Raw genomic sequence first — 12,982 nt, 5'->3', positions numbered from 1 at the left:
CTTCGATCTAACCTGAGGAAGACAAATATCTTCACTCCATGTCCAGATCTCCGCAGACCCGCACATTCTGAGAAATAAAGTCACGCATAAAATAACAGAACCCACGACCAGGTGCAGGAGTGCACGTCCTCAGAGCTTTCTGGTGGGGTGTGCGTGCACGCGCGCGCAGCCTGATCCCTCCCTAGCTCAGGATTATGAAATTAGTTTCTATTACTTGTACCTTTCAGCTGCCCATTTATTTTGACAGTACCCTTCAAAAAGCAGATTTCATTTTCGCTGCCGAGACTAGAAACCACAAATAAAAAAAGAAACTGATCAATTGAATCCCAGTATCTCTATAGTGTTCAATAGATTCTCTTGATTTAATTCAGAGCCCTGTTTGAATTCGCTGCATTCAGGCAGGCGTTTTGTTTTGTTTTGCCCCCTGCCTCCGCCCTCTTTACAATTATGGGTGTTATTATTTTTAAAGGATTCACAAGGTGACTAACTCTCCCTGTTATCTGTTTCATGAAAGAAGTGTTACACATGCCGAACTAAATATCCCGCAGTCAGATGGGGATCGCTGACCGAGCCCTGCCCTATTATTCCACAATCCAGATGGGATTCGTGATTAGAAAATAAAAGTGGGCAAAACGGCCCCGGAATCCCTTTCCCACTTCTGTTCATCATCAGTATTAACCAGTGCTCAAAGAGCAACGAAATATAACATCGGTTCCTTTTAGATTGTAACAATTTACAAATTTTAGATAAACTCATTTTAGGATTTCTAACTTTTTTTGCAGAACTAGCATTCATCCCACTTAGCATTTTCAAGTGAGGGTGAGAGCTCTCAAAATATATTCCATTATATGTATTCTTCTCTTTTCAGTATGTGAGTTAAAAAATATCATAAACAAAATCATCACTTTTCCCTTAACCAACTTGATTAACCCTAACAACTGTCCCATTACAACGTATTACTCATGCGGACTCATATTTTGAAATTATGTTTAATTTCCACGCCAGGGTATTTTCAGAGGGAAAATCCGGAAATGATTAAATACCTTTAGCGGAATTAAGCATAAGCAAAACTCAGCAAGATCTATTAGGGTGCACAGGGCTTTGCAGAAAGACATCCGTTTCCTTCAGTAAAGTGACATTTTTTTCACAATATATCACACTTTACTTAGGTGGCTTTGCTACTTGTTCCCAAAGGGATGAGCGATCAGGGCCACTGTGCACCCTTGGGGTTCTGCCCCGGTCCCCAGAGATGCTGCCTTTTGTGCTTCCTCAGGGCTGGGCTGAGAAGAGGATGGAAGCAAAAGGCCGAGTCTGGGTCCCAAGGATCTTCACTGTTGTGTTTTCCTGGTGGCACGGGGCGAGGGGGAGGGTGGCTGCAGCTTGTCCTCTCCGAGGTCACAGCCTGCCTTAGAGGACAGATTGCCCCCCACCACTACCCCCTCAGCCAGCAGCAAGCGTCGCTTTTGCATCCAGATTGGCCGCGACCCGTGCTCAATAGCTGGAGGTTAATTTCCTTCACAAAGGTGAAGGGGGCATGGCTCCGGGGGGGCCTACGCCAAGACCCGCGGCCCTTTTATTCCTCAGAACTTTGATTGGAGCCCTTGATTTAGCATCTGATGTCAACCGGCAGACAAAATGCCCGATCCGAATGAAAATGCATGAGGCCCCTCAAGGAGAGCTGAAACCAACTCCACTGGGGCGAAAGCGACTGACCTCGGGTTTCGGACTTTGCCGGTTCCACCAAAAATCAAACCTGCCCCGGGCGACTGGGAGGCTCCGAGCGGCCTGCACCCGGCCCCTCGAAGGATGCCAATCACTAAGCTTCCCTGAACTTAAACAAAAAAGAGTTCAGAAATTCAAGTTCCATTTCGAAGCCAGTCCGTCCCCTTTAGCACAGCGTCTTCTGGCAATTGAAGAAGTGCGGTGCCAACTGCTTCTCTAAATCGAGAGAAACCTTTTCAAGACCTGGGGTCGCGCGCCCAGGTGGAGAAAACATCACCAGCGCTGCAGCCACAAGGCCTGATCCTCGACCTAAACTTGGAACCCCATTTTCGCTTGGATCCGAGTCCCGCGGCCCACCCGTCAGATACGCGGGTTGGGTTTCTCCACAGCCCAGGCTTTGCAGCTATTTTCAATTCTCGATTATTTCCCAAACAATACGAGGAGTTCCCGTGCCTCCGTGGCCCCCTCTCTCTCCTCAGCAGTCCACTCAAGCCTCTCCTGCGCCTGCTGTGGCCTACCACCGTCCCTACCCAATCAGTGCGCCCAACTTCCCCTCCGCTCGGAATCGCGGATTGAGCCCTCCTGACATATTTGGGACCATTCTTCTCCTTTGTTGCAATTTTGCTCGAGACCCGCGGATAATCCCCGCGCGGGAGGGGGCATTCATTGTCGTGCTGATAGACGCGCCCATTTGGCGACTCCGCGCCCCCGGGAGGAGAAACACAAAGCCCAGGCACGTGCGCCTCCCCTTACAGGAGCAGCAGACCGTGAAGTGAGGCGGGGCCAGGCGTGTGCCTGGGCCTGGCGGGGTGGTGGCGCCGGACCAGGCGGCGACGGGGCGCGCGCAGGGGGCCGAGCGCCCTCAGGTACATCTGCCGCACCTACCCGGCGACCCCCAAGTCCCGACCCCCTTTTTGCCTCTCCGTCGCCCTCCCACCCTACCCGGGGGGGGGAGGAGCTCCGGGCGAGCTGATTGGCTACGGGGAACGCGGGAGGCGAGAACAATGGCCCCCTCCCCCAGTTAAAGGAGAGCGGCTCTCAGGCCCAGGGTCTGGGACACGCGTGCAGAGCGTCGAGCCGGGCGGAGCCGCTACCCGCGCCACACAATTCCCGCAGCCGCCGTGCCCGTGCCACAGGCCGGGGTCACTGAGGCCGCCACAGCCGAGCGTAAAGGTGGGACCGAGACAGTGCCCTTCCCTCGCACTGCACCAACATGCCCCGCGGCTTCCTAGTGAAGCGCAGCAAGAAATCCACTCCGGTGTCCTACCGGGTCCGCGGCGGTGAGGACCGCGACCGCACACACCTGCTCTCGCCGGGATGCCGGGGCGCTCGCTCCGAGCCCCCTGTGCCGAGCCCGGGCCCGAGTCCACTGCGGCAGCCACAGCCACAGCCCACGGAGCGCGCCCAGGCGGCGCTTGCCTCCTCTCTTTCTTGCGCGCCCGGCCAGCTGCCACCCCAGCCGGGCCCGCCGGCCGCGCACTTCGGCAACCCCGAGGCCGCGCACCCCGCGCCGCTCTACAGCCCCACTCGGCCAGTGAGCCGGGAGCACGAGAAGCACAAGTACTTCGAGCGCAGCTTCAACCTCGGCTCACCGGTCTCGGCTGAGTCCTTCCCCACGCCCTCTGCGCTGCTCGGAGGTGGCGGTGGTGGTGGGGGGAACGGTGCCGGAGGCAGCGGCGACTCGCTGTTCTTTGCGCCCGCGGAGCTCAAGATGGGCACCGCGTACTCAGCGGGCACCGAGGTGGCCCGTGGCCCGGTGCCCGGCCCTCCGCTGCCCCCGGCCGCCTCCCTGAGGTCCCCGGGCAAGCGGCCCGCGCCCTCCGCTGCCGCCCCGGAGCCTCCCGTCAAGGTGGCCAAGGCTCCGGGTGCCAAGAAGCCCAAAGCCATCCGCAAGCTGCACTTCGAGGACGAGGTTACCACGTCGCCTGTTCTCGGGCTGAAGATCAAGGAGGGCCCTGTGGAAGCTCCGCGGGGCCGCGCGGGGGGCGCGGCGCGGCCACTGGGCGAGTTCATCTGCCAGCTCTGCAAGGAGGAGTACGCGGACCCGTTCGCGCTGGCGCAGCACAAGTGCTCTCGAATCGTGCGCGTGGAGTACCGCTGTCCCGAGTGCGCCAAGGTCTTCAGCTGCCCCGCCAACCTGGCCTCCCACCGCCGCTGGCACAAACCGCGCCCTGCGCCCGCCGCCCGCGCGTCAGAGTCCGAAACCGCTGCCAGGGCTGAGACGCGGGAGGCGACCGGCGGCGGCAGTGACCGCGACACGCCGAGCCCGGGTGGGGTGTCGGAGTCGGGTTCGGAGGACGGGCTCTACGAGTGCCATCACTGCGCTAAGAAGTTCCGCCGCCAGGCCTATCTGCGCAAGCACCTGCTGGCGCACCACCAGGCGCTGCAGGCCAGGGGCACGCCGCCCGCGGCCCCACGGGAGGACCTTTTGGCCTTGTACCCCGGGCCGGAAGAGAAGGCGCTGCAGGAGGAGGCCGGAGACGGTGAGGCAGCCGGTGTGCTGGGCCTGAGTGCCACGGCCGAGTGCCACCTGTGTCCTGTATGCGGGGAGCCGTTCCCCAGCAAGGGGGCCCAGGAGCGCCACTTGCGCCTGCTGCACGCCGCCCAGGTGTTCCCCTGCAAGTACTGCCCCGCCACTTTCTACAGCTCGCCTGGCCTCACGCGGCACATCAACAAGTGCCACCCGTCCGAGAACAGACAGGTGATCCTCCTGCAGGTGCCCGTGCGTCCGGCCTGCTAGAGCGCGCCCTCCATCCCGGCCCTCCGAACTGTGCCTTCGCTTGGAGACCCATGAAGACAGTGCTCCCTGTGTGCCCCGGACCCGCGTTGCACCGGGGCTCTCACCCCGGGCGAACGTGTTGTCTCCACTCCTTGTGGTGTGGCGTGACGGTAACCCCAGTTCTCTCGTTGTGACGCCTTTTGGAGACCCCTCTTTTGCGTCGTGTCCCTTTCCCCCGTGGCGCAATAGGAGCCAGTCTCTTCTGTGCAAGGGAGAAAAGCTGTACTCGTTTGTCTCGTGGTTGGAAACCTCCCCTTGGAGGGGAGAGCTGTTTTTCTTACTAGTATTCGCTGTGTTCATGGTCTAGAAATGCGGTTTGCTCTCGCCTACCAATCTCTGCTCTCTATGTCTGTAGTGTACGGGTTGTTTTGGGTGAATCTTGAGGAAGAAATGCCTTTATATTTCACAGGCTGTAAGTTGAACTTCCCACACGATTAGCTTTATTATGGCTTGTGAACTGCTGAAGTCTGGCTTTACCTTTTTGTATGTGAACAAATCGAATTGCTTAAAAAAAAAGTTTTCTTTAGTATAGCCACAAATGCCTTGAACTGTTGTCTTTTTGGGATTTTTTGTGGGGGAGGGAAGGGAATTTTCAGAAGATGCTGTAGAAACTGCCTCAGTATTTCATGTAAGACTTTTGGGTTTGATCACCTTTGTTGAGTGAGGTAGGACTATATGAGTTCCCTCTAAATGTATATGTTGATTTATGAGTAATTGTTATTTATTCTTTATTTATTTATATTAATTATGAAGATTAAGATATTATTTGATTGCGGATCTTTTTTTTCTTGGTGTGTGTGTTCCCCCTGCGACTCTTGACATTTCACTGTGCATTTTACAAGAGAGCCTTTTTCTAAAGGGATCTGCTAAAATTTTTAACTTTTATACCTATCTGAGCGCATTAAAGACAACCTACCATTTTATTCTGCTTGGAGGGCCCCTGAGGCCCTGTAGGACTGACAGCTCTTACTTTTAAATGCAATCTCTTTTCTACATACATTATTTTCTTAAGTGTTAGCTATTTATAGAAAGCTTCAATAGAACTGTTTCAACTGTATAACTATTTACTATTAAAATAAAATATTTTCAAAGTCAAAGTAGGGTGTACTTATTTCTGTATCATGTGGTTTCAATAAGGATTTGAAATGGAATTTCAGATGATTTTTTAAAAGTCTATTTTTTTAATTGAGTGAAAAAAACCCACCACCGTCATGAGGATCTTGGATTTTTAGAGCTGAGCCTAAACTGCTGGATTCTGCCCTCTGGCAGTACAAGGGTGCAGTCTCAACCCCCCTAACTAGAGCTGACAGCTTATTGGGGGTCCTTAAAAATGTACTGGAAGGTGAAGTTAGAATGGAAGCTTTGAGAATCTTTTTCAGAGAAGTCTAGATAAGTACGCATAAATCTATCCTTTTAACCAAAGAGGATACAGGAATATCATGCTAATTTAGCAGATCCTTTATTTCCTGACAGCTTGGGGCTCAGTGTAACAGTAATTCTTCAAATAAGTAAAATGGTTAAACTAGAAGAAAGTAGAATGATTTTATAGTCAGATTTTCAAAGTAAGGGAAACAGACCAATTTTTGGATGCAGTGGAAGTTAGGCAACTGGGTTTGAGGTAAGAGCTCAGAAATTATTTACCAGTCAGGTGAGTAATCGATTTGGGTGGGGGCGGAATAGAACACCATGTGTTTGGGGTATTAAATTTAATAGCAGGTCATTATGGAAAACAATGTTTTCCATTTTGTGTCACTCAGCAATTTGAAGAACAAGTCTGTCGCTCATCAGTTAACATTTTGAGTTGTTTTCTTCTGCCTTTGAAACACTGATTAGCAAGCTGTGCTAAACATTACAATTGTGCTTTCCCCTTCCTTTTGTGGTATGTCTTTGTGACTTTTCCTGTGACCCACTAAATCTTCGTTGGTTTGCAAAGAGATTTTAGAAATATGCACAGGGTCTGCATTTCTGAAGGGCATATCTGGAATGGTGGTGGGAAGGGCAGCACCTGAGAAACTTCAGACTGTGAACCTATAGCTTTGCATAAGAGAGGGTTTAGTGAAAGGCTCAGCTCTCCGGAATATTGAATATTCCACCCTTTGTGAGGAATAGACTTAAGAATAACAATGAAGGAGAAGCGACTGCAGGTAAGTTGCCTCAGGGACAAACTGCATGCTGTCCTTTGAATTGCTGATGACTACATATTTTACCAGCTTGGAAAACAGGAAGACAAAAGCTCAGTGCCCACAGAGCATAAAAGCACAGGGACAAATGGGGACAAAGAAGTATTTTTAACATCCTGAAAACTTCAATTTGTAGGTTGACGGCTGCTCCCTGTGAGCAACAATAATATTAAAATTTAAAAAAAAGTTCACTCTGAATTACATTGTACATTAAAAGATCCCTCATACTGAGGGTTAGTGTATGTTTTATGTCATTAAATTTTTTCCTTAAAAACCTCATGGTTGGCTACACATGATGACTGGAATCCTGTGTGCAGGTATGGCACCTTGTCATCTGTGTTCAGCTCATTGTTTTCCTTATCCATGATGGTAAATAAAATTTTGTTTACAAATGTGTTCCTTTAAATTCATTTTGATTTACCAAATATACCTTTTCTAACACAGAAACCATATTTCATTTATGTAAGATATTAAGTGAAATTGTATAGTAAATGAGGTATATTGAAATTAGCTAAACTGTGTAGAATAAATCAAAACACTTGGTCAGTTATTTCAAAGTAATGCAATATGAGCTAGCAGAATATTCTAGAAGAAGGAAATCAGTTTCCTTTATATACTCTCTCTCTCTCCCCACTCTCTCTCTCTCATTCCTCCCTGGAAAATGAGGTCACAAGGTTTCCTATTACAGAATATCAAGTGATCAAGTATGAAGTGCACTTACCTTATTTATAAATATGCAAAGGATGCTGAGGACATCCTGTGTTCAGGTTGCTCCAAGTTTGGACAACTATCACTGGAAACCAGCCAAGATTCTATACCCATCCACAATAAGGGACTGGTGCTGGGAGGGGTGAAGTGGTCAGGAAAAGTAAGCAGGTCAAGGAGGAAGGAGCTAAAATATAGAACAAATAAAGGAAAGGATTTTATTTTTGCCAGTGGTCTCCACACTTTCCTACTTCCATACAAATGTGGTGGAACTAGCAAAAGACTGTTCAACACTCCTTGGTTCTGAAACAACAGCCAGACATGCCAATTTGCCTTTTCTTCAAAATTGATAATGTCTTCTTCAGGCACATTTCCCTGGAGGCCTGGAGAAGTTGGGGATCCTATGGCTCTCACAGTAAGAATGTTGTAGTGATATGTCATCACCCTGGCCAGCTCCTCAGACCTGGGCTATGGAGGTAACATTACTTCTTCAGCACCTTCCACCTGGAACTCCCACTGCGTCTATCAATGGGATCATACCCACACCACACAGCAGAGGCAGCTGATCCAGTGGAACTCGTAAGCACAATACCAAGGTTAGAGGTTCAATAGCTGTCCATGAGGATCCCGTGGTAGAGCAGAGCAGAGTCCTAGAGGCTGCTGAGCTCTGGCCACCTGGTGACATTTGGATATGTTGGGGAGACTAGGTGCACAAGGTTGGGTTGGCCAATGCCAGTCACCAGGCAGATGTCACCCAGAGTAGTCTGTGCCTAGATGTTGTGGCTGAGGGTGCTCTCTTTCACATTTGCTTCCATTAGCTCTGCTGCAGGATCCCACAGACTAGCCTTGGCCTCCACCAGCTCCAGGTCCATCCTGTGGACTCAATTCTACAGGCATCCACAAAGTCTTCAAACAAAGCAGGAGAATGTGTCAAGAATCCTAGAGAATAGATAACATTGTAACTAACATCTTCACCCACCCAATGTCTTGCAAAAGAGGAAGGGTCTGGTGGCATGGGCAAGCCCTTTGGCTCTGTTGATTCCCTTGGTTCCTACAGACCTGTGTGTCCTCACCTGTCAACTGGAGAGAATGGGGTTCTGTGAGACACAGTGAGACATCTAGGAGTTCCAGAGAATGAGAGGCAGCAAGGATCCCAAAGGGAGGAGGCGTTTTCTAAATGGCAGGAGAAGACCCACTATCTTGGGAGTGCTATTCTGTGGCATTTAGGATTAATTATAAATCCACTGGCCTGTGGCAGGCAGACTTTGAGCAAACTTGCTATCTTTTTGCAGAAGGGACATTTTGGTCTTGCAGAGAAATTTTCTGGCAAATAGTCCTTAGTTTATAGTTAGTTATGTGTCGTATATACACATAGTGTATGTTAGCTTATTACAGAGCCAGTTTAAGTTATAGCCTTTTTATGGCAAGACAAAAGAAATCTGTAATGTTTGGTAGTTAAAGGCAAAAGCTGTGGAATTTAGAGAAGATCAAGGGGCGGGAAGAACTGACTTATAGAGAGAGACCCATGAGATGGCAAACCACATCTGTATCAGAGAACCCACTAAATAGCAACATGTAAGGATCTTGAATCCACCTGATTGCCAAGATGGTATCAAAGCATGGGGCACACAGTACAGTGGTCTAAAGACATTTAGAATTCTATCCTAAATTATGGAAACATCTGGTTAATGTTTGGCAAAATAACTTGAACATAATAGCTAAAAATTCCACTCAGATGAGAGAGAGAGCAACCAAATGCATCTTCAAGTTACATCTCATCTTTACACACCAGATCTGTCAGGAGAAAGTTCAGCTATTGTTAATGTAACAAGAATGGTTTGAGCAACATGGCTGTAAACTGGCAGCCAAGGAGAGTGAACAATGACACCTTCACTGTACTAGTCAGTGGGGGCAGTAGAGTCTGCTGAGTGAGCATGTGCACTGTGTGGCTGTTGCATTCAAAATGACTGAGCAAGTAATGCAACAAATCTTCATCAAATGTTGTGTTAAGCCTGAACATTCCTCTGTGGACACTATTCAGATGATTCAGAAGGCTTCAAGGGACAATGCAATGAGTGCAGCGCAAATAAAAATGCAGCACATAGACTTCAAAGATGGTTGAACATCTATTGAAAGTGATCCACTTTCTGGAAGGCCTGCAACAGCAGAATACCTGAGAATGTTGAACATGTGTATGAGCTGCAATCAACAAAGATCAGTGACTGACAGTGCGAGAACTAGAAGCTGATCTTGGGATTCCAAAAACTACCATGTCTGGGATTTTGACCCAGGATCTTGGCATGAAACATGTCACGGCAAAATCTGTTCAGCGACTTCTGTTACCAAAGCAGAAGAAACATCTCACTGCAGTTGTTGATAACTTGATTCTAACTGCTACCAATGAACCAGATTTCCTCAAGAAGGTCTTAACTGGAGATGAATTGTGGGTCTATGGCTGTGATCCATTAACGAAGGCCCAGTCATCCCAATGGAAGTCTCTGTGTTCTCCACACCCAACAAAAGCATGGCAAAGTTACAGGTTTTTTTGATTGGGAAGGTGATGTCTATCACAAATACACCCCTCCAGGCCAAACAATTAATAAGGGGTGCTACCTCAATGTTCTTCATTGGTTGAGAGATGCAATACCAAGAAAACAGCTGCAGCTATGGGCAACTGGTGATTGGCAGCTTTATCACAATGCACCCACTCATGCATCATGTCTCAGAGTTTTTTGGCAAAACACGAAATCACCCAGGTGACTCAGCTCCCTTATAGCCCAGATTTGGCATCCTGTAACTTCTGGCTTTTTCCAAAACTAAAATCACCTTTGAAAGGGAAGATTTCAGACCATCAATGACAGTCAGGAGAATATGGCAGGGAAGTTGATGATAATTCCAAAAAGGATTTTCCAGAGTGTTTTGAACAGTGGAAGAGGTGCTGAGAAAACTGTGTAAGGTCCCAAAGTGCCTACTTTGAAGGGGACTGAGGCATCATTGTCTATGCACAAAGTTTCTTGTATCTTCTTCAATAAATGTCTCCATTTTTCAAATTACGTAGATGGATACTTTCTGGACTCCAGCATTTATTGAAACTTATTTCTTTATTATCAACCTGTAGCATTCAATGACCCATACTCATCAGGAAAGTCTGGTATGCTCATTAGTCCTGGGTTGTAATATGGCAACTCTCTCTAACAGGCACATTGACAACACAGAAAAATGTTCAGAACTGAGACTTAGTTATGGGGCCCACAAGAATCATCCCACCCTGTGACCCTGGGAGAAAAAACTATTCTTGAACACCCAGAGTGGGAAGACCATCCTGGGGCTTTTTCCCAACCCCATTGGTCTACCATGTCTCCTCAGTGAGATTAGGTATGTTAAGTCCATAGGAAGGTGTGATGTGAGAAGACAGCACCTTCCTGCCCAATGATTTCCATGAATGGGAAAATCTTTTTTTCACCAGGAGAACTAGAGAACTCCTGCCTTCTTCTGAGGTGGCTGAAGAAACAAATTATTTCCTACCAATTCATCACCTCCTTGTCATGCAAACAAACAGCTGCAGGTTTTGGTGTCATCAGGGCAATTTTGCCACCAACGGGATTTTTCTGAACACAAATGGGTCCTGTTTCTTTGCACATTCCTTATGAGGAACTGCAGGAGGAAACCACTACAGGCCACATTGGGTCTTGGAAGTGACAGAGCCCACTGAGAGCTGTCACAAGCAAGGAATCTGTGATGGATCTTCATGGTGAAGGGAATTGAATTCTCATGGCTAGGTGAAACAACTTGGCTTACAAATTTACCATTCACAACTATTTTCTGGTCCTTATTAAGGCCTGGTATGTTTCTCAGAATCATAACATATTTGAACATATGATTTGAAGTCAGTTAACATATTTTCACTAACCCAAACACATAGCCCTCAGTCTTTTAGGTCCCAACTGTCATCATTTGTCCACCACATACTTTTATTGTGGGCTTGCTCTGTTGCATCTGTAAGTGGAATGTTCAGAACATGCATACTTTATCTGGTGGTATATATGGTGAGCAGATGAGTTGTGGGGTAAATGTGTTTGTCTTATTTGAAAATTTCTGTACTGTGTGGTCTTCCTGGTGGCATGTCCACTGAGAATCCATACTGAATGAAGTTTTTTCATTAGCTCATTGCTTTAAGCCCACATTACAGGGATAAACTATTCTTAGAACATTAATTACATCAAAATAAAACCTATAGAATGTTTACTGCCAATGGAGCACATTTAAAGACGTGATTATAGACAGCCAGCATATGAAGCACATCACTTTCATGCTGTGCAGTGACACCAACATCTGTAAGAAGCTTGTCCACATTATTTGCATTCATAATTCACCAGGACTACTGTCTCTTCACCAGAACCCAGATATTCACTCTTCCTTCCACTTGATTTGAGCCAGTAGACTGAGTATCACACAAGGGGAACAAGAATGGTGGAAACATCACCCTGAATCCATTATTTGCCCCTTTCACTCATCAAAAGGCCCTTTTATTTGAATGCAACATCTGCTTCATCTCTGATGCAGTGCCCCTTCTCAAACACCACAGCCAGGTGACAGTCACACCTGATGGTGACAGGATGGACAGAGTGAGCTTAGAGGCTATTCTTTATTGAATCTGATAGGAAGGAGAGGAGGTGTCAGTGCATGGAAAAGTTCCAGAGAAGGTTCTTTCTACAGAAGAAAAAAAAGATAGGCTAAAATTTCCTTTGAGCAGAAAGAATGGAAAAGGATGGGGAACTTAGGCTGAAATACACATTTACAATATTGCTATTTCAAAGTTGGTAACACCAATTGATTACAGTTCTTTTCTACTGCTATCTGTTCTACTGTATTATATAAAATGAGCCTTTACCATTCTAGAATACAGTTACAAGGAGGTTATTTTTAGGAGATGGGCAGACACAGATAGGAATAATACACACAAAAATGACTGAACTGAGAATTGTCTGGGACAAAGGAGATGAACCAAATTCTGGTCTCTGGAATCCAAATCTGAACAGAATCATGTTAGATCTCATCAAATATTTTACACCACAGAGAAACATATTCTTTTTATCACTCACCTCTTTAATAGCAGACTTGTATTGCTTCTTTTGAACAGTATTACTATCCTTGATATCTTCTCAAGGGTTTTCACATGAGTATCTTGCTAAATCACTAAACAGTTATTGTTTAAAATCATTTAGTGAAATATTAGTATAATTAAGATTTCAGATTTGTATCAAAAAATCTTTTGCTCTATTAATCACAGCAAAAAATCATGATTTTCCCTTTGTTTATATTTCCAAAATCTGATAATTCAAATTAAAGAGAACTGAGAAAAAGTAAGCACATTTTTAAAAAAGGTTTTATTTATTTTAGAGAGAGGGGAAGGGAGGGAGAAAGAAAGGGAGAGGAACATCAATGTGTGGTTGCCTGTTACACACCCCCTATTGGGGACCTGGCCCACAACCTAGGCATGTGTCCTGACTGGGAATCAAACCAGTGACCCTTTGGTTCACAGTCCGGTGCTCAATCAACTGAGCCACATCAGCCAGGGCAGTAAGCACATATTATA

At 47.1% G+C, this 12,982-nt stretch overlaps 1 protein-coding gene across 1 annotated transcript; it reads left to right on the top strand.

Annotated features, from left to right (window-relative positions):
* The first annotated feature begins 219 nt into the window (after positions 1-219).
* Positions 220-5,598, top strand: INSM1 (INSM transcriptional repressor 1). Its single transcript, XM_036009476.1, has one exon. The coding sequence runs from the start codon at positions 2,936-2,938 to the stop codon at positions 4,460-4,462; it is 1,527 nt and encodes a 508-aa protein (XP_035865369.1). The 5' UTR covers positions 220-2,935; the 3' UTR covers positions 4,463-5,598.
* Positions 5,599-12,982: the final 7,384 nt, after the last annotated feature.

The sequence above is a fragment of the Phyllostomus discolor genome, chromosome 9 (genome assembly GCF_004126475.2).
Source record: "Phyllostomus discolor isolate MPI-MPIP mPhyDis1 chromosome 9, mPhyDis1.pri.v3, whole genome shotgun sequence".
NCBI lineage: Eukaryota > Metazoa > Chordata > Mammalia > Chiroptera > Phyllostomidae > Phyllostomus > Phyllostomus discolor.
The sequence above is the reverse complement of the archived record's forward strand: the minus strand, read 5'-3'. Positions and strand labels throughout refer to the sequence as shown.